Here is a 27,198-nt window from a genome sequence, read left to right on the forward strand (position 1 = left end):
CCACCTTCCTGCTTGCTGGGTCTAGTGAGAGCTTGCATTTGGCTCCTGGCCCTCCCACCCTAGCCAGTGAGTCCTGGACTGTTGTCTGCTCTGTCTCCTAGGATAGATAGGGTAAGTGCCGCTGTGTCCTGGCAGCACCCCAGACTTGCTCTGGGATTTGCCCCACTTGGATTTAGGTGACACTGTGGCTGCCGCTGGTGGGTTTCTGGGTAGTCTGAGTGCAGTAGGACCTGTGCTGTGGAGGGCTAGGGAAAGCCAGGGTGCAGGATAACCTAGCCACCCGTTCTGTTTTCCTGACCCTGCACCATGGAGTTGTCTGGTCAGGAAAAATTCACTGAGCCATTGCTGAGTAAAGGTACGGCTCCTCTGAGATAGGAACTTGTAGCTCTGTGACTTTTGTCCTTTGAAGAGTCAAAACGTAATTCTGTGACAACACAAGTTATTATGTGGCCAAATGACAGCTTTCTGCCAGGACCGGCCACTGCCACTCCATTTAATAGTGGCACTCTTGGGAGACAATGTTAATAGTTACCACGTTTTGTTTCTTGAGTTTGGTTTGCTTTGAGGCAGGGTCCTGTCTGACCTCTAACTTACAGCAATTCCCGTTTCTTCCTCCTCAATGCTGGGATAGCACACAAGTGGACCACTATGTCCAACTAAAGTTGTTTGGCATGGGAATTCCAAGGTGAGGGCCGTTAAGAACCTTGCATTTGTGTTGTTTGCAGTACTGAGTTTCCCATCTGGGCCCATCTGACATTGTCGCCATGGATGGACCTCCCCTGACTCCCAGGCTGGACCCTGTGCACTGCAAATGATGTGGGAGCCATGGATGGCATTTGCCCCCGTTGATTTGCCGGACAGCAGGCAAAGCCTCACACTGCCCTCAGCCTCCCCACTTTCCTTTGAAGGACCAATTTTTCATGGTACTTGTCTTGATTGTTTTCATATTGTTCAAATCTGTATTTTTGTATGTAGAGGGAAATAATTTTCTCAATACTAATCACTAATGAATACTGTATTGTCAAGAAGGAGTTCTTGTTTAATAAATGGACATATTAAAAACAAAAAACAAACAAAAAACGCTTTAGTCTTTTCTTTCTCTCCCGGAGGCTTTGGGTCCCACTTTTGCAGCAGGCTTGCCCTGTGGGGCGAGATGGAGCACAGTCAGCAGGCTGTAAGTGGCTGGAGAAGGAAGGACCAGCCTGCCAGGCTGTGTGGCACTGCACAGCCCCTCTGCCTCTGCGCATCCGACTGCCCGCCTGTTTTCAGTGCGTGTTCAGTGACAATGACCAGAATGTTTTGCTGGCTCATGTGCTCGGGCCAGAATGCTGGCTAGGGTCCTCGTAGCCACTGCTCTGAGGTCCCTTGTTCAACTAGTTTCTAAACCATGGAGCCCCACGTTGTGGCTGTTGCAGACGCCATCTTAATGAGAACGTATGCTTACCCTTTAGTGCCTCGACCGTGGGGTTGAGTAAAGGCACCAGCAGGCACTGCCACCCTGATACCCAGCACAGTAAGTGCTTTCCCACAACTGAGTTCAGAGCTGCCAGCACTCCTGTGCTTGCCTGTATGGAAACGGGCACACAGTGTGTCTGCAGGCAGTGGGTGGGTTCTTAGTCAGGCGTACTCCAAGCATGTAGTCAGTTTGTTTTAATCCATTGTGACGTTCTTTTTAAGGGAGGAAATTCACATGCAAGATAAAAAGGTTATAAATGCCAAGACATGGGCCCTCATTCATGGGGCCTCTTAGGTTACAGAAAAGACCATTTGTTACATTGTTTTTGTATTAAAAAATATAAAAAAGTTAGAAAACACCATCAAAGACACATACACAGTAACGGCCCCCAAGGGACTACAGAGAAGGTCCATGTCACCAGTGGTCCTGCCCAGGTGTCCAGAGGAAGCACTTTGTCTTTTAGGATCCCCAGGAAGAGAGTGCTGGCTGGGCCTGCCCAGCCACTTGTGACTTAGTCACTGCCACTATACTGGTTGGCTCCCTGTCTGTGGGCCCTAGTAAACAAATCTTTGGGTTCCTTTCTGAAAAGGCCTCAGACCTCTAATGGAAGACTTGGCTAGCTAGGTTTCTCCCTATTTCACAGTGAGGAGGGAAACTTCTTGAATAAAAGGTTCCTGAAAGTCATCTCAATGCAGTGCAGGTTTGGGGCTGTTGGTCCAGCCTGCTGTGGTTTTATCTGTCCCTGTTAGTAAAAGGAAGTCCCACCCCACCCCCATGCTGCCACACGAACTGTAGTGATTGGCTCCGTTTGATGTGTGCTTCAGTGGGGGCAGTGAGGTTAAAGGGGTTCAAGGACAGAAAGGGGAGAAGGAAGGGTAGTCAACGTGCCCTACCACGCTAGCTCAGCAGTGCCAAGCCAACACAGCAATTTTGAATGTGAGGCCTCGGGAGTGTAATCTCGAGAGACTGGCTCCTCGGTCTGTTCTCCCATGGGCATTCCTGCCATGCTCCAGGAGCCCCGTCAGGACAGCGTGGGTGAGAGGGCCGAGTGGCTCTAGTTGTTAAGCGCAGACAGGCCTTTAGTCAGAGTCTGAGTCCGAGTTGGAGTTCTCTTCTGAAAGGAAAGCAGAGGGTGCGGTTACCAGTCCTTGGGCTGTAGAGTAGTGGTGGTGGTGGTACCAGCAGCCAGCCAGCCAACAGGAGACCTGGGCCCGGCCTCTCCCATCCTAGTGGCAGGCTGGGCCTTGGGGCACACGTAGGGTAGAGCAGGCACTTCTACTTAGCTCCCAGCTCAGATGCTTCCTCCCCAGGTGGTCCAGGCATCCCAGACATCCCCTCTCCCCTGAGGATGTCAGAGTTGTACACCTATACCCCTTTCTCCACTCTTATTCAGCAGGACAAGGCAAAGACAGTCATTCTTATCCCTGAACTGAAATACACAGAACCATGGGGCAAGTGAAGCTATTTTATGGGTTTGGCTGTGTATAAGGATTATTCTGGCATTGTCTGCCTCACAAGGCAAAGCACTGTACTCTAATGCCTGTCCCCAGTGCTAGTGGCTGTTTTCTGATACTTGTCCTGTCCCTTGCCGAGCCCTGGTTCTTTCCCCCCCCCTTATCCATTAGCCAGGGAGGTACAAGTAGGATAGGCTTGCTATATTCATATTTAGCATATAGGCCAAGGATCCTTCTATTGCAAAACAACTATTTTATATTAAAACCACACAATATTCAAAATGTATGTTTTGTGGACATTTATGCTCTGATCTCTGAGCTGGCTGACCAACATTTGCTGCAGGTTCCAAAGGCTTGAAGGCAGACAGCATCCAGGAACATTTAACTAACAGACCAGAAATGAGTCTGGAATGGTATTCATTTGTTAGCACTGAGACAGTGTCTGGGACTCCCAGTGGGAAGCTGGTGGCCCCTAAATCTAACCAACTAGGTCCTCCTTCAGTCATTTAGTACTTAATGGAGAAGATCCTAGGGCCAAGACCTGCCCTGAGAACTCTTGTCTAGCCACATCACTGCTGATCTGCTCCAGGCAAGCACTTGCTCAGGTGCACTTTCTTTGGAAAAAAGATCCAACCAAGCCAGGTAAGAGTTGCCACGAGTTTGAGACCAGCCTGGGGTACAAAGTGAGTTCTAGGCCATTTTAAGCTACACAGACTGAAGTCCCTTTTCACAAACAAACTCAGCCAGCCCAGACAGTGCCAGTGTTTGCCTAGGTGCCGTGAGCTTCCAAGCAGAAAAGAAGCTGGGTCTAGTAGGTTGGTCCCAGATGAATTGATGTCCTAACTAGCTGCCTTGGGGGCATATTAGGGAGCCTCCAGAGGTACAGGTATGCACTCATTTCCCCCTCTTGCTAAGCTGAGAAGGGCAGAACCTTACAGCTATCCTGAAAATGGTCAGTTCTTTAATCAGAAACCACACAGATTGGCCACTCACCTTCTGTCCTATGGGCTGTGGTCTCATTCCCAGAGTCTCCTTGCTTGAGGAATTTGGCCACTTCATTAAAGATCAGGTAGAAGTCAATTGCGAACACAATTGTGGCAAAAAAGCCAAAAACCTGTGGGATACACGCATGGCATATGGCAGGGGACACAGACAGGATGGCTAGAAACATTGCAAGGACCTCTTTCTAGGTTCAGAGACCAGGAGCCTGGGCAAAAGCAAGCAGCATTGAGAAATATACTGACCAGGACAGATGGGCAGACACAGCCCTTGAGTTACAGCAAATAAGGGAAATGGGCTGTGGGCCTGGTAGACACCAGCCTTCCAACTGAGGGCAGAGCAAATCTCTAATTAGCAGACTGGAATGGCAGAGACCCACACAGGGACCCAGGGCCTAGGCAGGGGCAGGATGTGCCCAGGTTCCACTGCGGAAGTGGGTGCCAAGGGTGATGGTCTGGAGCATTGGGAGGGATGCTGTTGGGTATCATCAGAGAGGGGTAGGGCAGCCACTCACTCCAGCTGCTTTGTAAGCCCCATCTGAGTATTTGGCGACAGCAGTGATGGAGATGACGAAGTAGATGAGGGCAGCAGTGACACAGCGCAGGAAGTCCTGAGGAGAGAGGGGTATGTCCACACTGTTTTGACCTCCCACAGTGGGGTACAGCTTGGGGACCCAACACACCCATCCCCAGCACCCATGAAGTCCCTGTCCTGGCTCCACTTGCATGTCCTAGACCTGAATCTATTTCCCGTGTCCTGAAGGTCTCCAGCAACTTACACTGCCCCATCCCTGGTCCAGCTGTATTTTCTCTGCAAATAGCAAATGTGTATAGGCTCGGCTACAGCTTGCTCCGCAGAAATGGGAAATGGAGGATATCTGGCTCTCCAAGGCTCTTGGCTTTGCCACAGTGAGATCCGTTTATGGTCACAGTCTCTGCTTGCTCCCTAAGGGGAGGCTGCAGTGCTGGTAGCTATCACCAGGTGGTTACATGGACACTGGAGACAGCAGGGGTCAAGCCCAAGTCTTTGCTGCCTTTTTTCAGTGATGCATTAAAGAAACTCTCTCAAGACTGCAAGGTCTTTGGGTGGTCACACAAAGCCAGGTGCCAGATTACTAGACTCTAGAAAGTCCCAAGTCCTTAGTTACCCTACCCTGCTGGAACTGGCCTGTGGCTGCGGCACATCCCTCCTCCAAGTATCAGAGCAACAGCTCCACCTGGTGGTCAGGAGCCATCCGTGTGCCTAGCTTCACAGACCAGCTCAGGAGGCTCCTACCGTAACCCATCAGGTCCATCCATGGTCGCAGTGCTGCTGGGCGGGCAGGGGTAGAGATGTGTGAGCGTCCTGAGTTATCCGAAGCTTTCGGACTGCTCACCATGGCTGGAGACAGCCAGGGCTGAAATGTGGAACCCCAGATTCTTCAGGGGACAGCCAACCCTTTCCTCTTGGGTCCCCCGATCCTTACCATCATGGGCCAGCACAAACCCTGCCATTTGTCATTCAGCTGCATGGCATCAGCAAAGAGGAAGTAAACGGCCAACAGAAACTCCAGCAGAGGCACTGTGAGGAAGGCAGATGCCGAGGACACCACATAGCAGATGAAGGTAATGAATGAAAGACCCTGCGGAAGAGCAAGGGGACTCAAACCCTTATTCTACCCCCAGGCCAGGACATAACCCTGAGTCCTAGCCCTTGCTGAATCCTTGCTAGGAACTCATCTTGAAGCCCCAGCCTCCCTAGCAGGCCACCTTGTGGGGCTGCTGACCTCTCTTGGCTCTAGGACAGAACAGAGCCAACTTAGCTGTGTCCACAAGGGGGCAAGCCAGAGTTAAAATCTACTGCTTTCAAAAAGTCACACCCAACACCTAACTAGGAAAACGGAACTTTGTTAATGATGATGTGCATGCCAAATCAGTTAAAATTGAAATGGTACTGATGTCTGCAGTTGAGTTTGAATGGTTGAAAGCACAAGGCAGGTGGACTGAAACAGGTGATAGAGCCCTGTTAGCCACTGTGCCGTTCAGGTGGGGGGGGGGTGCAGGGGTGTTGACAGAGATCTTTTGCCACTCCTGCATCTGCAAATCTTCATTAAAACAACAACAGCTATGCATGAGGCTAGGGGTACAGCTCAGCTGGTAGAGTACTTGCCTAGTGCACACAAAGCTCTGGGTTCGATCCCAAGCACCATCTAAACCAGGCATGGTGGTAAAAGCTTGTAATCTTAGCAGATCAGAGGTTCAAAGCCATCCTCTCAGCTTTATATCTAAGGTTTTAGGCAGCCTGGGATACGTGAGACCCGATCTCGACAAAATCCTGTCTCAGAGAGAGCACTAATTCATTTGAAAGGTGGGGCTAGCTATACCATATTGACCGGAAACCAGGGCCACAAAGCTGAAGGTATGGAGGTCGGACGCTAAGGCTCCTGGTTAATACTGCAGACTTTGTGCATGGCGGCGAAACAAGATGAAGAAGATAGGTCAGTGGCTTTTTCGAGCCCAGTCCTTGCTAAGATTTCTGGACTTCTCCACTTCTGAACACTTGCGTGCTCCTCACAGCCCCTCTTTCGAAGAAGCAGGCTTAATGTCTAGTAAGAGGGCGTCAGAATCTGTACTTAGGTACTTACGGACGGCTTTGAGCCTATCCCTAGCTTAGTAGTTTAAGGGGCTGTAAGGGAAACCCAGGTGCCCTGCAGGAAATACCATGGCTACTTCAGACAAATGAACTGATCACAGGAACCCCACTCCCATCTCTTTTACTGAACAAGTCATGGGAGAAAGAGGAGCTTCCCTTGGGCAAACAGGAAACTAAGGCTTAGAGAAAGGCGTTTTGAGGTTGCTATCAGTTCCTACTGTATTTCCTTGACAAAGGCTGCTCGTATGGCTCTCCTCTTTTCTGTACCCATTCCCCTCAAGAAAGTCTGGTTCTGGGCTGGCTAGATGGCTCAGCAGGCAAGAGCACTGACTGCTCTTCCCCAGGTCCTGAGTTCAAATCCCAGCAACCACATGGTGGCTCACAAACATCTATAATGAGATCTGATGCCTCTACTGGCGCGGCTGAAGACAGCTACAGTGTACTTATGTATAATAAATACATTTGAAGAAAAAAAAAGAAAGTCTGGTTCTGGTGACACTCCCCTCCCCCAACCTCCTCCCTCCCCCACTCCTGTTTTCTCACTTCCCAGTTCTTGGTGGCTGCTTCTTCCCCCAGCTTTCTATCCAGGTCAGACTCTCTACTTGCATGAGACCAAGGGGGAGGAATGACTGGGGGTGACTCCCCTATACCCTCTGAGCTTACTACCCTTCATATTTTCTTAGGCCTGGATTTCTGGCACCCAGCTAGGGCAAGGACATCTTGTGACTTCTGGTTGACACTTACTCCTTTTCCATGAAGGGGTACTGGGCAGGTAGGACTGTAGCCAGTGGCCAGTGGATTCAAAGACCTGCCCCACGCCTCCCAGAGGCTTCCAGAGATCTGAAATGGCCAGAGAATGTGGGCTCTAGGTCCGCTTGGTACCTCATTTAGGAACAAAGTATTAGGTTCTACCGGCGACCTCAGGGTTGATGCTCTTTAGTAGGTCCTGGGGTACAACGGAGAGGTCCTGGGGCGGAACCCCCCCCCCTTTTGCCCCCCATCTATCCTCAAGGTCTGTGAGTCACCTGCCAAGTTTCCTAGCAGCTAAATACACTGTCTCTCCTATCCGCGACTCGAAGTGGGAGCAGGTCGGATATTAAGTTGCTAGGGATCTGAGCAACAAGTGGCTGTCACTATGGTCTGTTTCCTCCTTCCACCGTCCCTCCTCCCACCCCTCTCCCCATCTCCATAGGCTCCATGCCAGTTCCCGCCCCACACGTGATGATGCCGGAGTGTTGGGAGGACAAAGGAGACCTTCCTATCCGGGTGGGGACAAGCAGGGAGGAGGAAGGAGTACAGTGCGGGAGGGAGGAAGGAGGGCATGAAGTCACCCCGCTGGCTCGCCACCCTGAGACAGTGGTCCGCCTGTGTCTTCACTACGTGGCCCCGGCCTCACCCACTCCCCGGGGGCACATCCCACTCCGTAGGATCTTCACCACACAGGCGGCTAGGTCTCAGCCCAGAAGGTGGGAGGGTGTGCAGGGAGGGCGAGGCCAGAAGGAGCCTAGCGAGCACAGCAGTCCCGGGGGCTCAGAGAGGGCAGAGGCGCTTGAGATCACACAGCAGCCGAGCTGAGGCTCTAGCGGGGACTAGGACCCCAAACCCTTGAACTCTGGTCCCTTTCGAGGGCCTCGCAGGCTGGAGAATCCGGGAAGACCACGGCTCGGGCCTGATTCTGACTCGAGCTCCGCTACAGAGAAGTCGTAGCAAGCTTGGGGGCGGTGGTCCAAATTCTCCTGGGCTGAAGGTGCAGGGCCCGGGGCTGGGGCGCGGGTACCGGGCTTCACGCACCCGGGGAGCACACGCACTCACCGACTCGGCCAGCAGGAGGCGGCCTTTGAGAGAGCAGAGGAAGGCGCGCGCGGGCAACAGGGCTCGGAGTCCCGGCACTGTCCTGCCACTTCGGGAGCCGTGCGCGGACTCCGGATCGGGCTCTGGCTCTGCGTCCGGGGGCCACATAGCGGCGCTATCTGGTCGAGCCTGGGCCTCACTGCCTCACCCACCGCCCTGGAGGGAAGCGGAAACCCGCTGTGCGGAAGAAGAAAATGTGGAGTTAGACTAGGCCGGGGACTCATCCTCCGCTGCCCCGCCCACCTCCCCCATCCCCACCCACAACTGCCCCTCGAACCCTGCCCCGCCCATCCTCCCTCCGACCATTCTCTACGCAGCCCCCGTGTTCCGTGGACGCTGCCTTACCCATCCGTCCTGTGGATCCTCCCATCTCCTCCTCCCCCACTGCCCCTCTGCCTACGTCCTGCCCATATCCTGCTCCATCCTTCCAACCACTCCTCATTGCCCCTCAGATCTAGTCCAGTCTGTCTCTCTCCGTCTTCTCTATTTCCACTTACTTCCTTTGACTTTTCACTAGCCTTAGGATCCTTCCCTGCACCTTGTCCTTTCATTCTCAGTTCCCCCTCGATCCTGTCCCGCCCACCAACCCCGGCGCACCCCACAGTCCCTCCAACCCTGCTCTGCTCACTTCCCTACCCATGAATCTTTGCACTACACTGCCCCTCCGACTATCCATGGCCCTCTATCCTCCGGTCACTTCTCGTTCTTCACCCCCTCTATTGTCCCCCCCCCCCCTTTTACCTGCCCCACCTATCTTCTGCCCTATTCTCATTCTCTCACCCCTTCCCATGCAGCCTTCTAGCACCTACCTCCCCACCTCCCGCACTCACTATTTCCGCTGCGTCCCGGGGTGGGACAGATTCTGTACCCAGATCCTCCCAGTCCCCTCGGACTCCAGCTCTGTTTGCTCTATGTGGCCTGCTGGCCTGGAGTCTTCTTTTGTGGTTTGACTCCTTACCCCCGTCCTGACTGACATAGACCCACTTATCTGCCCTGAGCACTCCCTAAAGCGACCACCTGTCCCTGCTCAGCGTTTCTGTTCTTTAAGCTCGAAGTAACTTTCTGCCTAGACAACTCCAGGACAGGGACACTGCCCCCATACCCACCTCCATCCCCGCCAAGTCCTCTCCAGACTTGGCTCTAACCAGGCAAGATCAGCTCTTTCAGAGTGCTCTCCCCTTCTTGGCTCCTCTCAGAGTTTTCCTACTACTTCCCAGGCCACCCTCCCGCTAGTTCTTGGCTTGCCCATCTTCCTCTATTTTACAAGCTACGCTCCTGTCAGGCCTCAGCTAGCCCGTCCTCCTTCCTGGCCTCTTTCGTTAGCTGCCCAAGGCTTGGGTTCTTTCTGTGCTGGAATAACCAGAGATCTGGAATTATCATTGTTCTCCCCCACGCCTAGCCCATCAATGGATGCTCTCTTAATACCACTAAGTCTGCACTCCTGCCCCATTAACTATCGTGAGGCTCTTTAAGAGACTAATGCTTTCTTCCTTGTCAGCCGGATGCGCTAAGATCACTAGTCATGATCCCTCCCACTGCACCCTCAGGAAAATTGATGCTTCCTCTTGCCACGGGGACTTTGTACATCTGTCCTTTCTAACAGCACGTGTGTGTGTGTGTGTGTGTGTGTGTGTGTGTGTGTGTGTGCATGTTCTTGTGTCTGGGTGCTGATAGAAACCAGAGGTGACTGTAGCTGTCTTTGGCTACTTAGTGGGTTCTTCTTTCTTCCACCCTTCTCCATACCTTTCCTTCCACACTTTCAACCCCCTAACACTAGATAAGAGAGAAAAATGGATAGAGAGGAAAGGAGAAAGGAAAGGAAAGAGATTCCAGAATAAAGTCAGGGGTTGGAAAGGGGTGGCATTATTATTAGACCTTCCTGCTGATTAAGGGCATCGAGTTCCTTGGGGCAAGTTTGAGCTTTGCTGTCAAGATAACTAATTTTTTCTTTGCTCATACCTATTTAACAAACTGCAGCCAACACCAACCAATCAACAGCCCACCCTGCTTCTTGGGATCCTAGCATTTATATATCCTCTGAAAAGTTCCCAGAATTCCAAATGCCACATTATCTGCAGCTAGCAAAATCACACCCCGTCAGAGCACGAGACAAATCTCAGTCAGCTGCTGAGGATAATCTGAAGCATCTCCCATATCCCACCACTTGGGATTAAAATTAAAACAAATCCTTAGACTATTTCTGTGTTTTCTAAGGAAACCAAAATTCCAGAATTCTCACTATGGGTGACTGTTCATATTATTTCTTGAGAATATATATATATCATTGAACTTGGAACACATGGGATTTCCACTAACCTTACTTGGTCAATGAGTCCCAGATGTTCTGTCTCTGCCTTCCCAGAACTAGCATTGCCACTATATGGGATCCAACTCAGATGCGACTGTGGTCCTCAGGCAACAAGCATGTGATTGCAAGAGCTGTCTTTCCAGCTTCCGCTTCTGTCATCTTCGCCTGATGAAGGCTTTCTCTACTGATAGCAAGGCAGTGTGTTTTCTTCAGGGAGACATTCCTTATATTCCTTTGTACATACAGAACTGGTACAAGAAACCCAGGATGTGAAGAAACCTCAGCAATTTAGGGTAGGGGTCAGGCTACACCAGGTTAGCCCTGAATAAGATGAGGTCTGGCATGGCCGGAGAGATGGCTCAGCTGTTAAGACCACTAAAGTTGCTCTTTCAAAGGTTCCCAGCACCCAGAGGGCGGCTCACCACCATCTGTAACATTTCCCAGGTTGCTGGTTGGGGTGGGGGTGAGAGGGGAAATGATGGCACCCCTTCTGGTGTCTTTGGGTACTGCATGACACGATACACTCATAACTTTGCAGAAAACATATTAAAAAAAAATAAATAAAAGCAGGGCTACAAAGATGGCTCAGTAGTTTAAAACTAGGTTCCCAAGCACCCCCAACATTAAATAAATAAAAATTAAAAAGGGTCTTGGGACTTACTGGTTGGTTTAGAGAACAGCCAACTGGCATTAAAGTGAAAGAACATTGCTTGGTCCTGTCTGGGGCAGGACTTGGGAGGATGAGACTCCTGTATGCAGCCTTCACTCATGGTACCCAAGGAAAACATGTGGGAGTTCTAGGGACCCACTTCTAATCTGTGTTGTTAAAAGTGGCTGTAGGGCTGGAGAGATGGCTCAGAGGTTAAGAGCACTGGTTGCTCTTCCAGAGGTCCTGAGTTCAATCCCCAGCAATCATATCACATGGTGATTAAAGAGGGTAATGTGATCCAATTAAAATAAATCTTTTTTTAAAAAATGTGGCTGTAAATTGAAACTCAATAATAAGCAAATGGACCAGAAGATTCGAACACATAACTTATCAAAGGGGAATGTCAAATAAGTTAGCAAATTGAAAAAGGGATGGGATGGGGGCTGGAGGTGGGGATTGGTTCAGCTGTTAGAAGCGATTGCTGTGTAATATTGAGATACTAGAATTCCAAATTCAGTACCTATGTGAAGACCAGGCCTTCCTCCTCATATTGTTAACTCCAGCTCCAAGAAGATTGTTGGCTTCCAGCCTAGGAAAGAAGTTGGTATCCCTGCATCCAGGGAGAGACTCTGCCTCAAAGAATAGATGGGAAGAGATAGAGAAGAAAACTTGAAGCCCCCTTCTGGCCTCTACATGCAGAAGCACACATACCTTACACACATACATGTACCACAACCATACATACATCAATATGTGCGGTAACTTGAATATGCTTGGCCTGTGGGAAGTGGCATGATTAGGAGGTGTTCGATATAGGTATGGGCTTGGTGGAGGAAGTGTGTCACTGTGGGGGTGGTCCTAGAGGTCTCCCCTGATGCTCAGGCTCCGCCCTGTGCAGAAGAGAGTCTCTTCCTGGCTGCAAAGGTGTAGGTAGAACTCTCAGCTCCTTCTCCAGCACCCTGTCTGCCTGTCTGCTGCCATGCTGCCTGTCATGATGACAATGGACTGAACCTCTGAACTGTAAGCCAGCCCCAATTCAATGTTTTCCTTTATAAGAGTCGTCTTGGTCATAGTGTCCCTTCATAGCAATGGGTTTCTAACTAAGACAATATGTATATGCACAAATAGAAAATAAGCTGAGACTTTTGAGGTCCCCAGCTTGTGACCCTATTTTGAAAACTCTGACGCCTTCATAAAACTGGGCCATGATTAGAAGAGGGTCACTAGGGGCCGATTTTCGAAGATTGTAAATCCCCCCTGGTTTTAACTGCTGTGCTCTCTGCTGCCGCATGCTCCCACTGCCATGGCCTCTCGCCTATGATGGGCAGAAATCTCCCTGAGACCAGGAGGCAAACAAACCTTCCTTCCCTCTTTTAGGTTGGTTTTGTCAAGTATTTTGGCTGTGGTAATGCAAAAGAAGGACTAAGCATAAAGACATGCAATGGGACCCTGATACATTTTAGCCTGCTAAAGTGTCTAAAAGGGGTGTGTGTGCGCGCGTGTGTGCACGCATGTGTGAATTCCCAAAAGAATTCTACTAACTGGGGAGCAAGTGTTCAAACATATGAGCCCATGGGGGAACCACTCTCGTTCAAGCTACCATTGAAGGTTAGAGTTTATGATGGCGGAGGAGAGGGAGCAGGTTGACAGACAGCAGGAGCTGCAGCTGAGAGTCCCCTGGAGATGGAATGAGTCTTTTGAAACCTCAAAGCCCACCTCTGTGGCATGCCCCCTCATCCTTCCCAAACAGATCCACTAACAGGGGACTCAGTATTCAAACATATGAGCCCGTGGGGGCCATTCTCATTTGAACTACCCGGGAGTGTGCAGGTATGGCTAGCCCTAGCTATTCCTGGAATCGGCTGCTCGCCTTCATCTTGCTGATGTCTGACTTACTATTAACTATATACTAAGTTCTCTTCGTTGCTGATGGCCGCTAAAATGTTTCTGCAATTGCTCTGTTAACTTATCGCCAACTAAAGTCTGCAGCTTGTTCTGAACCAGGTGGAGGTTTCCTTAGAAGCAGCCTCTCCTTAGCGTGCTACAGTTAGCTGCATGTAAATAGGCATAGTTGGGAAGACAATACATAGGACCTTCCTCCGGTTCTTCCAGGACTCTGGGGCAGAGAAGCAATTGCTCTGACGTCACTGACCCAGAGCCTGTCCCGATTACCTAGACTTTTTGGTTATCTTACACCCAGTCTTAAGCTCTTTTAGTCATCCTCCCACATGCCCCAGGCTCTGTTGTCTCTGCCCTTACTTTTCCTTTGAACCCCAGCTTCCATTTTGAAAGCAGCACATGTGAACAACCTGTTGTGTTCCTCGGTTCCTCTGAGGGGGACTTTCCTCTGGAAACGCCTGTATCGGTATGTTACATCCATCTTTTGTGTCTGCCTTCTTTTGCTCAGTCTTTGAGAGTTACTCATGTTATTCTCCTAGCTGGTAATTCTTTATACTGCCAAGTAACATACTCGTGAGTGTGTGTGTGTGTGTGTTTGTGTGTGTGAAGCACAATTTATCTCTTTCAGAACATTGGGCGCTTTCTAGGCTGTTGTCTGCTAGGAATATTTTAGTATACCATTACTCTTGGCTAAGTAGCTTCCCAGGAGAAGCGTTCATGGTTACCCAGAAGAAGAAACAGTATGGGCAAACTGCGTGGAACTGCTCTTACTCCTGGGCCTGCAGAAACAGCAGGCTGAGGAGTAGGGATGGGTATTCCCAGGATCTAGGTCTTAATACCAGATGTTGTCTCCATCTCTGGGCAGATATGAACAAATGTGTATTCAGCCTCAATAGCTCTCCAATGGCAGACCAGAACAATGATCCACCTGACACCCAACTTGGGGAACCAGTGCATTTACTTTGCTTATTCACGGAATGATGGGTGAGGGGATGAATACCAGTAAAGTGGATGACTCAAAGCCACTGTATTACTGAAAACCCCAGCCCAGCATATATGATGTCTCATGAAGCCTGCTACTCCAGAGATGGGACAGTTACCTACTGAAGGCTTGGCTACCTGGAGAGTTTCCTTGGCTTTCCTGGATCATTTGTTGCCTCTATGACCTTGGGATAGGGACTTGGTGAATTTTTGTCAAGTCTCAGCTTTCCTGGACTGGATTTTGTTTACCACCCAGCTCTCTGGAGCATCTCTCCTCCCTGAAGGAGGGGATGTTTGTCTCAAGGATGTCCTGGCTGGTTTTATGCCAACTGGACCAAAGTGTCTGAGAGGAAGGAATTTCAACTGAGAAAACGCTTCTAGAAGATTCAGCTGTAGGCAAGCAAGCCTAGATGGAATTTTCTTAATCAATGCGTGATGGAGGAGGGCCTGGCCCATGGTGGGTAGAGACACCTGGCATGGTAAGCCCAGGTTCTATAAGAAAACAGGGTGAACAAATAATGGGGGGCAAAAGCCAGTAAACAGCACTCTTGCACGGCCTCTGTCTCAGCTTCTGCCTAAGTTCCTGTTCTGCTCGAGTGTGCCTGCCCTGACTTCCCTGGTGATGACGAGTGACAGGAAGGAGTAAGTAAGCAAAATGAACTCTTTTCTTCCCAAGCTGCTTTTGCTCATGGCACTTCATGAGGGCAATGCTCACTCTAAGAGGAAGTTGCTCTATTACAGATATTGACCTGCCTGACTATCTCCGCCAGCCTGAAACAGAGGCAGCAGCCTCCTCTCTAGCTTACACCCCATGCCACAGCCTTGTATGCAGCATGCTCCCATCAGACCCTGCAGTTTGGTCAGCTTCAGGGATGCTTATGCCATCTAAGATGAAGTCTAAAGATATCATGAGCCCAAGGCTCAGCTTGCTCTCCAGGTTTTCCTGACTGGGTTTGTTATACTAAACAAACAAACAAACACCACAGGCATTTGGAGCTAAAAGAGATGTGAAGGAGCCACAGAGATGCCTTAGGAGTGAAGGTGTCTATTGCCAGGCCTGAGGGCCTGAGTTTGAAATCTGGAATCCCCATGGTAGAGGGAGCGAACCAACTCCCACAAGTTGTCCTCTGACCTCCATATTCTACACACACACACACACACACACACACACACACACACACGATAGATGTTGTTAAAACAAGAGTGTTGAGAGTTGAAATGGAGAAGCAGGGACAGTAGAGATAAGAAATGAAAGGCCCCAAAGCTGGGTATGAGATAGACAAGCTGACCAGATAAGGACTCTGAGAACAAAGTCAATAGAGATAGGCCAGTTGACGCCTCCCAAAATTCCCTGACTTGGGGAATATATACAGGGTACTGGTGCCCCTTTCCATACATTCTTAGAAGAGAATTATAAGAGGTTGCCACTTATCCAAGATCACCCCATAGACTTGAGGTAGCTAAGAGCACCTGCAGCTATGTCTTGGTAGGTGGCATAAGGGTTAATTCTCTATAGACACTGAAGGGGAGGACTCATGGTAAAAAGATACTGGTCATACAAGCACAGGAACACACAGAATACAGTCTCACATCTAGCAGACTCAGCCAAGGGCAGAAGCCAGTAAGATCTTTGTGGCAGACAACTAGCAATGCTAGCTAGGGCCAGTGGATGAGCAAATATTAGAACATAGACTTCTTGTGGGACCACTCCCCGAGCTGGCAAGCAATATATATGTAGTATATGGGCATATGTATGGTTGATCCATGGGCACTTGTATAGTGCCCTCTTGTGAGATGCTTTGAGAACTGTCCAATCTCAATAGAAGCTACTTCTGTCTTTGCTTTCTGCCATAAGTCCTATAAAAAAACTGCTAGACAAATAGCCCAGTGTTTTTCTTTATCTTGAGGACAAAGATATCCCTTTGGAGCTCTGCTTTCTGCTATAAATCTTAAAAAATATATGGGTATTTCACCTACGTGTATGGATGTGTACTGTGTGTGTGTGTGTGTGTGTGTGTGTGTGTGGTGTGTGGGGTGTGTGTGTGTGTGTGTGTGTGTGTGTGTGTATGAGAGAGAGAGAGAGAGAGAGAGAGAGAGAGAGAGAGAGAGGCCCATGGAGATCAGGAGGTGGCACTGGATCCTTTGGAACTGAAGTGACAGATGCTTGTGAGCCACCATGTGAGTGCTGGGACCTGAACCCAGGTCATCTGAAAAAGCCACCACTGCTCCTAACCACTGAACCATCTCTCTAGACATTCTTGCAAATCTTTATTTTTTTTCCCTTTTAAGCTCTTTTCTTTTATGTTTTGTTAAAGGCTTATTATGTATCTATGTTTTTCTGTGTGGGATATGTGTGTGTGAGTGTAGCTGCATGTGGAAGCCTGAAGAGGCAATTGGATTGTGGAGCAGGAGTTAGAGGCAATTATTAGCCACCCTATCTAGGGTCCTCTGTAAGAGTGGGATGCTTTAAACACGGTTCCTGAGATGTCTTTCTATAATAATGCCTTCCCCAAAGTAGCCTCTGTCCGTGGATTTCATTTCTTTGAGTACCTGAGACAAGGAACTGGAGCTAACTCCTGTATTATGCCCACCTGAAATGAGAAAGTCTGGCCCTGCTCTCAGAACCTCGTTTGTCCCTGTTTCTCCTTTTCAGGCTTAGGACTCCAGGCTCCCCCTTGCAGATCTCCTTCCTTAGATGCCTGTTGGAGTCTTCCCTTTTCCCTCAGGAACATGACTTCCCTTTGGGATGGTTAGACCATCCAGGGCAAGTGATTCTCAACCTGTGAGCTTTGATCCCATCTGCGGGGTTGAATATCAGATACGCTATATGTCAGATCTTTACATTATTATTCATAGCAGTAGCAAAATTAGAGTTATGCGGTAGTCACGAAATCATTTTATGGGTGGGGGGTCACCACAACATGAGGAACTGTAGGGTCGCAGTGCTAGGAAGGTTGAGAACCACTGGTTTAGGACAAGTAGGGCTTGCCGGAAGGAAATGGGAGACCTAAACTGAGAGATAACTCGGTCGTGACCTGGTGGACACTAGGTTAGGTTTATGCTCAGGTCTGTCTTCTCTGGTGGTTTGGAGAGAAATCTCTGGGCATGTCTGTGAGAGGCTTTCTAGATTAGGTTAACCGAAGTAGGAAGGCCAATCCTAACTGATCCGACCAAAACCAAAACCAAAGAACCACATAAACAATTGAATATTAGCATCCATCACTCTCTGCTCTCTGACTGTGAGCACGCTGCTGGTAGAGGAAAGTTTATCCTCTGAAGATATGCTTCTCTTGCCACAATGTATTGTTTTCCCTCAAACTGGAAGCCAGAACTGTAGCCCTTTCTCCTTTAAATAGCTTCTGGTCAGGTACATTGTTACAGCGACCTGACAAGTGAAGATGACATCCTTATTGCTGGGAAAGGCAGAAGGGTCAGCTCTGAGGAACTTGGCTAAGCCTCCTCTTGTGCCTACCTTGTTTGCCCCAACACCAGCCTGGCTCAGCTTTGAAGCAGTGACAGTGTCCATTTGCTATCCAGACCAGTTAAATTTAACTAGGGTCCATATTAAACTCCAGAGTAAGAATAGTGAGGGGGTATGCATAGTTCTCATTGCAACCAGCTAGGTGCTTTAAAAGGGATACAGCCTATGGCCTTGTGGTCCTTCTTTTTTTTTTTTTTTTTTTTTTTCTGGACATTTTGGCTCATAAATTTGACAATTGTCAGTTGATAGTGTCATTCATTATTTCTGGTTAGCCCCAAACTGTGCCCTCTAGTCCGTGAGTGTGGGAGAATTCTGGGTTCCCAGGTCCAGGTGCAGATTTGACCCTAATTTCCAGGAGTTTCTGTGGAATGGGAAAGCGTTGGACAAATACTGTCCAACTGTTCATATAAAAATTCATTTAAAGAGAAATGTCTTTTCCAGAATGTCTTTATTGATGGAGAACTCTGCTGGAAATCTGGCAAAAGAGAGAGAGAGAGTAGAAAGGCCTGGCTGCAGAGTTCGCAGCTGTCCCTGACCACAGGTGCGGCTGCGCAGTCACCATCCAGCCTCCGCCTCCCTCCTCGCTTTCTCCGCCAGTTCCCTTTGCCTCTCCTCCTCATCCTCTTTGGCAGCCAGCATTAAAAGGAGTTTCGGGTCCTGCATCTTGCCTCTCCTGTCTGGGGTAAGTAGAATAAACTTTCGAAGCTTCCTGCTTTTAAATTGTCTCCTCTGAAGACACAGGTCAATGATACTTATAAATGCCGCAACACCCATGAGGATCTAGGAAAACAAACGGCAGTTCATTATTTAGGGTTTGTACCTAGAAGGCAGGCACAGACGCCCTCCCTTGTCTTTTATCAGAGGTGATGCACAGTGTACCCCTCAAACTTCCTGATCCTGGATCCTAGGTTTACTCCTCCCACCAGTTTCAGGCCCAGTGGTCCATCTTTTTTCTTTTCTTTTGATGGTCATAGGTAACTTGGCTAAGTTCCTACACACCACCTTTTAAAAAAATGTGTCTTCATCATTAGAAACATTTATTGATTTCTTAAATTTGCTTTGATCCCAAGTTTTATTTGTTCCCTTGAGGTCACATATACCCCAGGCTGGCCTTAAACTCACTTTTGAACCAAGGGTGGTTTTGAACTTCTGGTTCTCTGCTTCTACCTCCTGAGTGCCAACACTATAGATAGGCATGAGACACTACAGTAGGTTTTTACAGTGCCATAGATCAAGCAAGGAAAGCGCTCTACACGATCAGCTCCCTCCTGGCCCCTGACCCAGTGATTTGAGGAAATCCACAGCTCAGCAGAAAATACCTTACCATACCAGTTAAGTAGGGCATTGGCAATTCTCTTCTTGCTTCAAGAGCAAAGAATATACCACCTATGAGGAATATGGAACAGGCCAGGTCGTTCATCAGATCCTAAAAGTGGGAGAGAGAAGCTGGTCTTAGATAGCTGTGCTCATCCACCTGGAAACAGCAGTGTCTTCCTCCACGGAACCATTTTCAAATGCCTCCCTCTCTCTGATCATTTAATATAAAATATATAAAGGCAAATATGCTCCTGACCAGGCAGATCAACCAGTGATTCCCTGCTGGCTTCTGTGAGTGGAGCACAAAGGCTAAACTGGCTCGGCACACAGGAGACACGAGCCGCCATCTTGTCTGCATAATCAGGTATCTGGTGCCCCTTAATAATCACATAAGTAAATGCAGAGCCAGGCCGCTTGGAGGAACCTCTGTTGGGTTCCTCCCCTCCTCATTTCTGTTCTCTCCTCTCAGGGGCTTTCATGAGCAGTCTTGCGCAGGAGCTTCCTTCTCTCTGACCTAACACTGGGAGCCTTGCAGCCCCGTCTTCAGCCCTGGACCACCGTCTCCGATGGCTTCCTCCTTCATCAACTCTTTTCCTTTGCGTTCCTTGGGGATTTGCCCCTCCTTTACTGCATACAACCTTTCCTCTCCCAACACAGAATGTGAGGGTGGTGATAAAATAATAAAGAGAATAAAAAAAAAACCCAAATTTCTATGTATTTGTACCCATTGTCCCATTTTCTATTACCTGTTTTTCTTTGAACATCTAAATTTTAATTTGTTTTGAATTTTAGTGGGATGAATATCTCCATGCCAATGTCTCTATGTACTCTGATTGAATATTCTGTCCAACTGTCTTTTAAAAGAAAAGGTTTTTTTTGTTTTGATTTTATGTGTATGAGTGTGTTGCCTGTAAGTATGTATTCATGTTCATTGCCATTTACCTGGTCTCCTTTTCCTCTCTTTTGAAGGTTCTATAATATTCTGTATGATAGGGATTAAACCTTGAAAGCAGACATTAGAATACAAATGAACAGAGGCCTTCCTTATATTTAAAATAGAGACTAAAATGTTCAATAAAATGTTAGCTCACCAAGTCAAGCAGCCCATCAGAACAACATAGCGCAGAAGAGCATCATCCAGGTTAGGGATGCAAAGATGGGTTTTGTCTTCAAATTCTATCAATACACTTTTACTCCACTGTATTTACAACAAAACTATCTATTATTAGTTGCAGGAAAACTATTTGGTAATAATAAGAGGGCTGGAGAGATGGCTCAGTGGTTAAGAGCACTGACTGCTCTTCCAGAGGTCCTGAGTTCAACTCCCAGCAACCACATGGTGACTCACAACCATCTGTAATGAGATCTGATGCCCTCTTCTGGTGTGTCTGAAGACGGCAATACTGTGTTCACATACATAAATGGATCTTTATAAAAAAAATTACAAAGACAAAGAATTTAAGAAGCAACAATTTAAAAAGCAGCAATTTTTTTTTAAAAAAAAGCTACCATAGTCCCCAGTGTGACAAGCTGTTTGAAAGAGAAACATTAAAGGACATGTGGTTAAAAAAAAACATTAAAGCATTTCCAATATTATCTAGCATATGCCTGCCAGTGAGGTTAACCCACAAGTTTATGAAATAAGGAAGGCATCTTATAGAAATGAAGGAGCTACATCATTTTAGGAAGCCAATGATGTTTTATGAGATGCATTTACCCCATGTGAAACACAATAGAATTATTATTCCCCAAGACTGGAGGGCATTGATAACAACTGTCTTCAGTAGCAGTGGTTGTCATGGTGGAGAGAAGAAGCCAGGGGTTTGGGACACGGGGATGAGTTGAAATGGTGAGGGGCTAGTTGACAGGGACAGGTCACTAGGCTGATGTTCAAGAACAGGTTCAATATGAAGACACAATCATAATAATGTGGTGTAGCAGCTTTAAGAGCTTGGAATAAAGTTGAGGAGTCAGGAAAGAAATCTACATCATTCAAAAAAAAAGTTATTCAAGGCTCTGGAGAAGCCGTCACTGATTTTTTTTTTTTTAACCAAGATGGATCTCAGTAATAAGTAAAATCATATCAGACCCTGACTTAAGGCAGGTATTGATGAAGACCCGAGCACGTAAAAATGCAAATATGGGGTATAAAAAAAGTCGTAAGGCCACCGAAGGCATGGGCAGTGCCTGTAGAGGAATGGATAAAGAATTCAAATGATATTGGTTGTAATATGTACCATGCTAATATAATAGGTCAAGCGATAGCTAGAGTGCTCTGATATCAAAAGGCCCTGTGCTTTAATTGTGGGAAATATGGACATTTGAAACAAAATTGTGCACAGGGCAACGCTAAGGGCAAAGGTTTTTCAAAATGTAAATCAGAAAGAAGGCCCAGGCTTCCAGGAGTGTACAGACGATGTGACAAGGGTTGCCATCGAACCAATGAGTTACGCCCAAGAGAGATATCCAAAGCAATCGCCTGCCATTGGTAAATGACATGGGGTTGGGGCTAACTTGAGGCTCCACAGTAAAAAGTATGAGTGGTTTTCCTCTTGTCAGCCAGGAACTAACAAGCAGGCAGGAAAAAACAAAAACAAAAACAAAGGCAACTAAGTATTGCAGATCTAATGCATGTTACTGCAGGCAGTGCTCTTCTAGACTTGGCCACAGACATTATCCCCCAAATTTCTATGTTATAAAATATCTACTGGAGTTTATGGTTCTTTGCCCTCAGGGGCAGTATGAATGGTTTGGGAAAGGAGCAGTTTGACTTCCCCAGGAGTCATTGTGCATATGAGAATTATAAAGATTTCAAAGGGGAAATTAAAATAATGGCTTATATAAAAAGAGGTATAAGTTAACGCCGGTGATGGGATTGCTCAGCTGTTTCTGTTTCCCTATATCCAAGGCAAAGCTGCTTCAGTAGAAAGACCAGAGGGTTTGGAAGTTACTGCAAAATGTATGTTCTGGCAAATGATTGGTAATGATCAAAGGCCCAAATTGAAGGCACAAATGATGACATTGAAATAGAAGGTTTGGTGGCTACAGAAGCTGACTGTAACCATTCCACCACACAATTCTACAGGATAAGTAATTATAGAGCGATCTAATTGCATCCCCCCCCAAAAAAAAACCAAAAAGGAAGAACAAAGACTCAAAGACCCCCCCACCCCAGGAATTGACTAAATAATGCTTTGTTAACTTTCAATTTTCCGAACATTAAGGAGAAAGGAACAACAGCAGCTGAGAGACTCAGGGTTATAGACCAAACTGTGGAATTAAGTCAGCCTATATACTATAAGGATGTGTTAGCATCAGAATGGAAGTCTGGGATGCAGGATTTGTTTATGTTCCCACAGAAAATGAAAAGCTGTGGATACCATCAAACTAATAAAGTTCAGAGTTGAGCAGGAGAGAGCTCTTGCCAATGCCCCAAAGGAGCAAAGATGAGAGCCTGACCAGCCACTGTTTCCCCCTCCCAGGCAGAAGAGCCTAGGCAAGAAATGTTCCACACCTAACCACTGACTGGCCTGTGACCCGAACTTTGGACTCCTGGTATACAATGCCATTCACAATGCAGAGCAACCACAGGCCAATGAGCAGGTCTTTAAGACAGACTATGCTGAAGACAGCATCCTGAAAGCCCAAATCAGGACCACAAGCCAAAGGTTCACAGAGATGGGGGCAGAGATGAAAAGAAGACATCCAAAACCCAAGATGCTACAGGATAAGACAGTCCAAGCGTAAAAAAAGAAAAAAAAAAGTATCCAAGAAGCGGTACTCAAATTACAGGAAAGAAACACATTATGGTTAGGTTCTTATCTCAGTTGTGGATATACTCCTGAGAAAACAGAAAGATTGTATCAGACACACAAGGATCCTGGAAAAGAAATTGGGAGGAATTGAGAAGCAGCTTCAGGACTGCATAATTAATAGCTAGAACAAATGGGGATCTGGGGAGGAATGTAGCATGAAACATTTTATGTGCCTGGCTCTTTAAATGGCCCTATGCTCTTCAGTGATAATTGGCTCTTGGACTTCTGGAGTCGAGAGTGGATATGACAGGCAGCAGAGGCTGAGAGAGTAGTGAGAGAGGAGTGGGACAGAGAAATAGTAGTGGCAGAAGAAGGGTCCAGGAGACAGAGTCAGTGAAGACAATTGGTGACAGCTGAAATAGGAGAAGCTAAGTTGAGCTGAGCTGGAGAAGATATTAGGAGACAGATACACAAAGAATCTACTAGCAAAGTAGCTATGTAAGAATATAAAGACAGGGAGTGGGTGAGTGGGTAGATGGGGGAGCACCCTCATAGAGGCAGGGGGAGGTGGGATGGGATGGGGGTTTCCAAAGGGGAGACCTGGAAAGGGGAAAACATTTGAAATGTAAATAAAGAAATATCCAATCCGAAGAAGAAGAAGAAGAAGAAGAAGAAGAAGAAGAAGAAGAAGAAGAAGAAGAAGAAGAAGAAGAAGAAGGAGGAGGAGGAGGAGGGGGAGGGGGAGGGGGAGGGGGAGGGGGAGGGGAGAGGGGGAGGGATGGGGGAGGGAGAGAGGGGGAGGGATGGGGGAGGGAGAGGGAGAGGGAGGAGAGGAAGAGGAAGAATAAAAGGAAGAAGAATATAAAGACAAAGAATTTAAAAAACAAAAAGCAACATTTTTACAAAAAGCTACATCCTGTATTTTCCATGTAATGACTATGCTTAATTGGGGTTGCATACGATTAAAATTAGATGCATTGTGGAAAGGGACATGCTGTGTGAGCAAGTCCTTACATAACCCAAGCCTACGAGTCAAAATGAAGAGCCACAATTTTACCAAATTACTCCCTTTGTACCTGAAATCCCCCTGCACTTGAACCTCATAAAGGAATTCTCAAACAATAACCGAAAGAAACCCCAAGGAATAACTGGGGTCTTGACCTGACGCTTTTTTCTCCCACATGATTGATATTTGATTCATTTTACTGTACTGGTTTATGCAGAGTCTGATTTTCTTTTTTTGAATGCTAGAATGATATCCCAATGAGACATATGCCAGCATTATCAGAAATGGCTGGTTGTTATGCCGTCCTATTTCTGAGGACAGCAAAGCATTTGGTTCTTCTCTCTTTGACCCAGCACAGTTAAATTTTTGGGAGCATCTCCTGCCTGGCTTTCCCTCTCCAAACCAGCTTCCCAGCCCGAGCACTGGTAGAGGAGGCGAGATTGTCTTTTTTTCTAGTGGCTAGAATGTGACCCACATCACCTTCCTACAGTTTTTTACTTACCATCATAGGCCAGAAGACGAAGGGAATGTATCTGTTGATGGCTAAGGAGTAGAGGAAGAAGAAGAAAGCACAGATTGACAGTTCCATAGTAAGCAGCAGGGTCACAATTGGATGAGTGGCCACTCTTTGGAAACAGACCATCGCAGCAATGATGCAGATCTGAATGGAAAAATATACGTACACCGGAGGGGTTGCAAGGGCTCTACCCTGCTTTTGAGGAACCCCACCCCAACCCGCGCCAACACCTCTGTCATTCCAATCTAGTTTACCATAACCAGAGACTTGCACTCTGCATGTCCCTGCGCCCAGAAGTCTTTATTGCTGTCTCTGAATTCCCACTTGTAGCCTTTAAACCCTCTTCTTTCATCTTTCTTCTTGCCACCTGTCCGGGCTCTTGGTGCGGGCGCTGCCATGGTTGTTAGCAGACAGTTCTCAGCTTCGTACCGCCCAGCCTTGCCTGCAGTCCCTGAACAGGCCCAGCTCGAGAGAGAGCCTGGTGTCTTCTGACCTGTTCAAGGGTGGCTCTCAACTGACCACTGGGACTGCGGAATTCTAACGCTTGCTCTTGATTGGCACGAGCCCACCTCATCTAGTGGACCAGCAGGATCTCCTCCATGCAACAGGAACCAGACAGTCCCACCCCCCATGCACCAGCATTCACTGAGCCCCATCTATCCTAGCCAGGCCGTCCTCAAAACGGAGTCCCAGGTTTGTGGCTGGCCTTTGCTCCCACTCCCTGGGGTCCTTTCCCTCCCGACCTCCTGAGGCAGCCTTGTGGAGCAAGAGGCTTTTGCAGAAGGCCACGGGAGAAAGCAGAAATGCTGCCAGCATAGAAGCCGTGCCTTTAAGGTCACACTCACGTACGTGGGCATGGGAGCTCCGTGATGGCCTGGTGGGAGTGATTATACATGTAGATATGATCTTGAGTCTCCGCCAAATGCTGCGGAGGGCTGGGTGACTTCAGTGCTGCTTCTGCCTCAGTTGGGTGGCAGAGGGCTTAGTTTCCTTCGCCAGGGAACTTTTCGCTTTGTTCCTCCTCTTCTCAGTAAACAGCAATGCATCGATGACACACAAGACTGCTGCCGAGAGGCACAGGATCTGTCAGACACAACACAGGTGGGAAGGAAAGGCCAGATGACTTTACAAGCTCAGCTCCATCTCTCATTCCTATTCCTATCCCATGAGGGCAGGAGCTGCAAAGGCCCTGGGTCCCTCCAGGCTGCTGTAGGCCAGGTTTCTCTTTCCAAGAAACTGGAGGCAGTGGGCTTTGCTGCCTACACTGGCCTGAACTTAGATCAGACGTTCTCAGCTTATGTGTCTCCACCTGTTAAGTACCATGACCTTTTCACAGGCATCTCCTAAGAGTAACAGAAAGCACATAGTCATATTACAATTTGTAACAGTAGCAAAATTACAATTATGAAGCAGCAACAAATTAATTTTTTGGTTTATGGGGAGGGGGTCACCACAACATGAGGAACTGTATTAAAGGGTCCCAATATTAGGAAGGTTGAGGAGCACTGTGTCTGATCAAATGACCTTGTTTGGCACAGGGCCTCTTGCTGTTCCTGCCATGCCTGCCACCTACTCTGGACGAGCTGGCCCACACACCTCAAGGCTCTTCTCCTGTCTCTGGTTCCCACCTTAATGCAGGAAAGCTGGGACTACACACTGCATCCCACCTCATCCTGCTTCTGGGTGGCTTCTGAGGGTCTGGACTCGTGGGTCAGGCCTTGCACCAAGCACTTGTCTTCAGAGCCATCTTCCCAACGCTCATCTGTACAGTTTCCCACGAGCGTTTTGGTTTCGATATTGTTTTAAGTTAATTACTTATTTTGTGGTACTGAGGATTGCGCTCAGAGCCTGGCATATGCAAGTAAACCCTGTACCACCAGTTACATTCCTAGTTGGCAATTTTTAACCTTTAATTAAATAATTATTTTTTCAGTGCTAGGGATCAAGCACAGGGCCTTCATCATACTAGGTGAGCCAATCTACTACTGAGCTACATTCCCAGCCTTAAATAATAAAATTAAATTATTAAATTAAATATTATATGCAAATGTTAAGATATATGCAAATAATAAGGATTGAACACAGGACAGTAGTTGGTTTCTCAAGGATTTCTCTGTATAGCCCTGGCTGTCCTCAGACTCCCTTTGTAGACCAGGCTGGCCTGGAACTCACAGATATCCCCTACCTCTGCCTCCCAAGTGCTGGGATTAGAGGCAGGCACCACCACCATCACTGGCCAAAGAAGTTCTTAATCTTCTTCCTTCTTCTGTATCCACACCCAGTTCTTCTGTTTTTATAGGATCTCCTTATGCAGCCCTGGATGGCATGAAATTCACTCATACAAGCTGACCTCAATCAGAGATCTGTCTGCCTTTGCCTCCTAAGTGCTGGGATTAGATGTGTGTGCCACCACTCCTAGCTAGTCTGTCTCCTGAGGAGAAATCACTATTACTGGTCTATATTTCTAGAAGGAAATCTAAGTGTCTATTGGTAAATATAGAAGTAAAGAGATGTTGCATTTGATAGGAATAGTGAGGTATAACCCCATTTTTTTTTTCTCTTCAAATACCTGATTATATCAGCCAATGTTGGGAAATGCTAGGATTTCCCCTAATCCTTAAAAAAAAGGGGGAAAAAAAGCTACTTGCATTAACAGCAACAGCAGCAGCTTATATGAGTAGTGCTTGCTTCTGATGTTCCTCCTTCTCTGCCTATTTCTCTGTTCCTATGTGTCCTTGACAAGCCTCTCTTCCTCTCTTTCTGTCCTTTCTGTCTTGCTCTTTCACCAGTTTTCTGCTCCCAAGGCTCCAGGCACAGAGGTAACAGTAATGGGGGTCCCTGCAGGGTAGGTAGGAGAGCAATGATACTCTAGCTCACCTTAGAATGAAGGAGGC

At 47.8% G+C, this 27,198-nt stretch overlaps 2 protein-coding genes across 4 annotated transcripts; both read right to left on the bottom strand.

The window, feature by feature from the left end:
- Window positions 1-1,635: 1,635 nt before the first annotated feature.
- On the bottom strand, window positions 1,636-8,948 carry Cmtm3 (CKLF like MARVEL transmembrane domain containing 3). 3 transcript variants are annotated; one of them, XM_029480462.1, is made up of 7 exons: window positions 8,889-8,948; window positions 8,353-8,568; window positions 7,285-7,380; window positions 5,375-5,530; window positions 4,424-4,519; window positions 3,904-4,024; window positions 1,636-2,570 (listed from the first exon to the last, which is right to left on the bottom strand). In XM_029480462.1, exons 2-7 carry the CDS (start codon window positions 8,497-8,499, stop codon window positions 2,536-2,538), a joined length of 651 nt encoding a protein of 216 aa, XP_029336322.1. In that variant the 5' UTR covers window positions 8,500-8,568; window positions 8,889-8,948; the 3' UTR covers window positions 1,636-2,535. The 3 variants fall into 3 exon arrangements, with proteins under 3 accessions (XP_029336322.1, XP_085699796.1, XP_021026175.1); XM_085843670.1 differs by lacking the exon at window positions 8,889-8,948 and adding an exon at window positions 8,737-8,860; XM_021170516.1 differs by lacking the exon at window positions 7,285-7,380.
- Window positions 8,949-18,140: 9,192 nt separating this feature from the next.
- Window positions 18,141-24,831, bottom strand: LOC110300534 (CKLF-like MARVEL transmembrane domain-containing protein 2B). Its single transcript, XM_021170741.2, has 4 exons — window positions 24,559-24,831; window positions 24,290-24,448; window positions 19,034-19,135; window positions 18,141-18,489 (listed from the first exon to the last, which is right to left on the bottom strand). The coding sequence occupies exons 1-4, from the start codon at window positions 24,700-24,702 to the stop codon at window positions 18,265-18,267; spliced, it is 630 nt and encodes a 209-aa protein (XP_021026400.1). The 5' UTR covers window positions 24,703-24,831; the 3' UTR covers window positions 18,141-18,264.
- Window positions 24,832-27,198: the final 2,367 nt, after the last annotated feature.

This window comes from Mus caroli, unplaced genomic scaffold, assembly GCF_978045245.1.
Source record: "Mus caroli unplaced genomic scaffold, Mus_caroli_1 scaffold_10, whole genome shotgun sequence".
NCBI lineage: Eukaryota > Metazoa > Chordata > Mammalia > Rodentia > Muridae > Mus > Mus caroli.

Excerpts from the sequence above, each read along its gene's own strand:
- Cmtm3 (XM_029480462.1), bottom strand. The coding sequence starts at position 8,499 with ATGTGGCCCCCGGACGCAGAGCCAGAGCCCGATCCGGAGTCCGCGCAC. Across the intron at positions 7,381-8,352 it reads GCCTCCTGCTGGCCGAGTCG|ATCTCTGGAAGCCTCTGGGA; the intron begins GTGAGTGCGTGT and ends TGGCCATTTCAG. Across the intron at positions 4,025-4,423 it reads GGGCTTACAAAGCAGCTGGA|GTTTTTGGCTTTTTTGCCAC; the intron begins GTGAGTGGCTGC and ends TGTATCCCACAG.
- LOC110300534 (XM_021170741.2), bottom strand. The coding sequence starts at position 24,702 with ATGGCAGCGCCCGCACCAAGAGCCCGGACAGGTGGCAAGAAGAAAGAT. Across the intron at positions 24,449-24,558 it reads AGTGCAAGTCTCTGGTTATG|ATCTGCATCATTGCTGCGAT; the intron begins GTAAACTAGATT and ends TTTTCCATTCAG. Across the intron at positions 18,490-19,033 it reads TGCCCTACTTAACTGGTATG|ATCCTCATGGGTGTTGCGGC; the intron begins GTAAGGTATTTT and ends TTGTTTTCCTAG.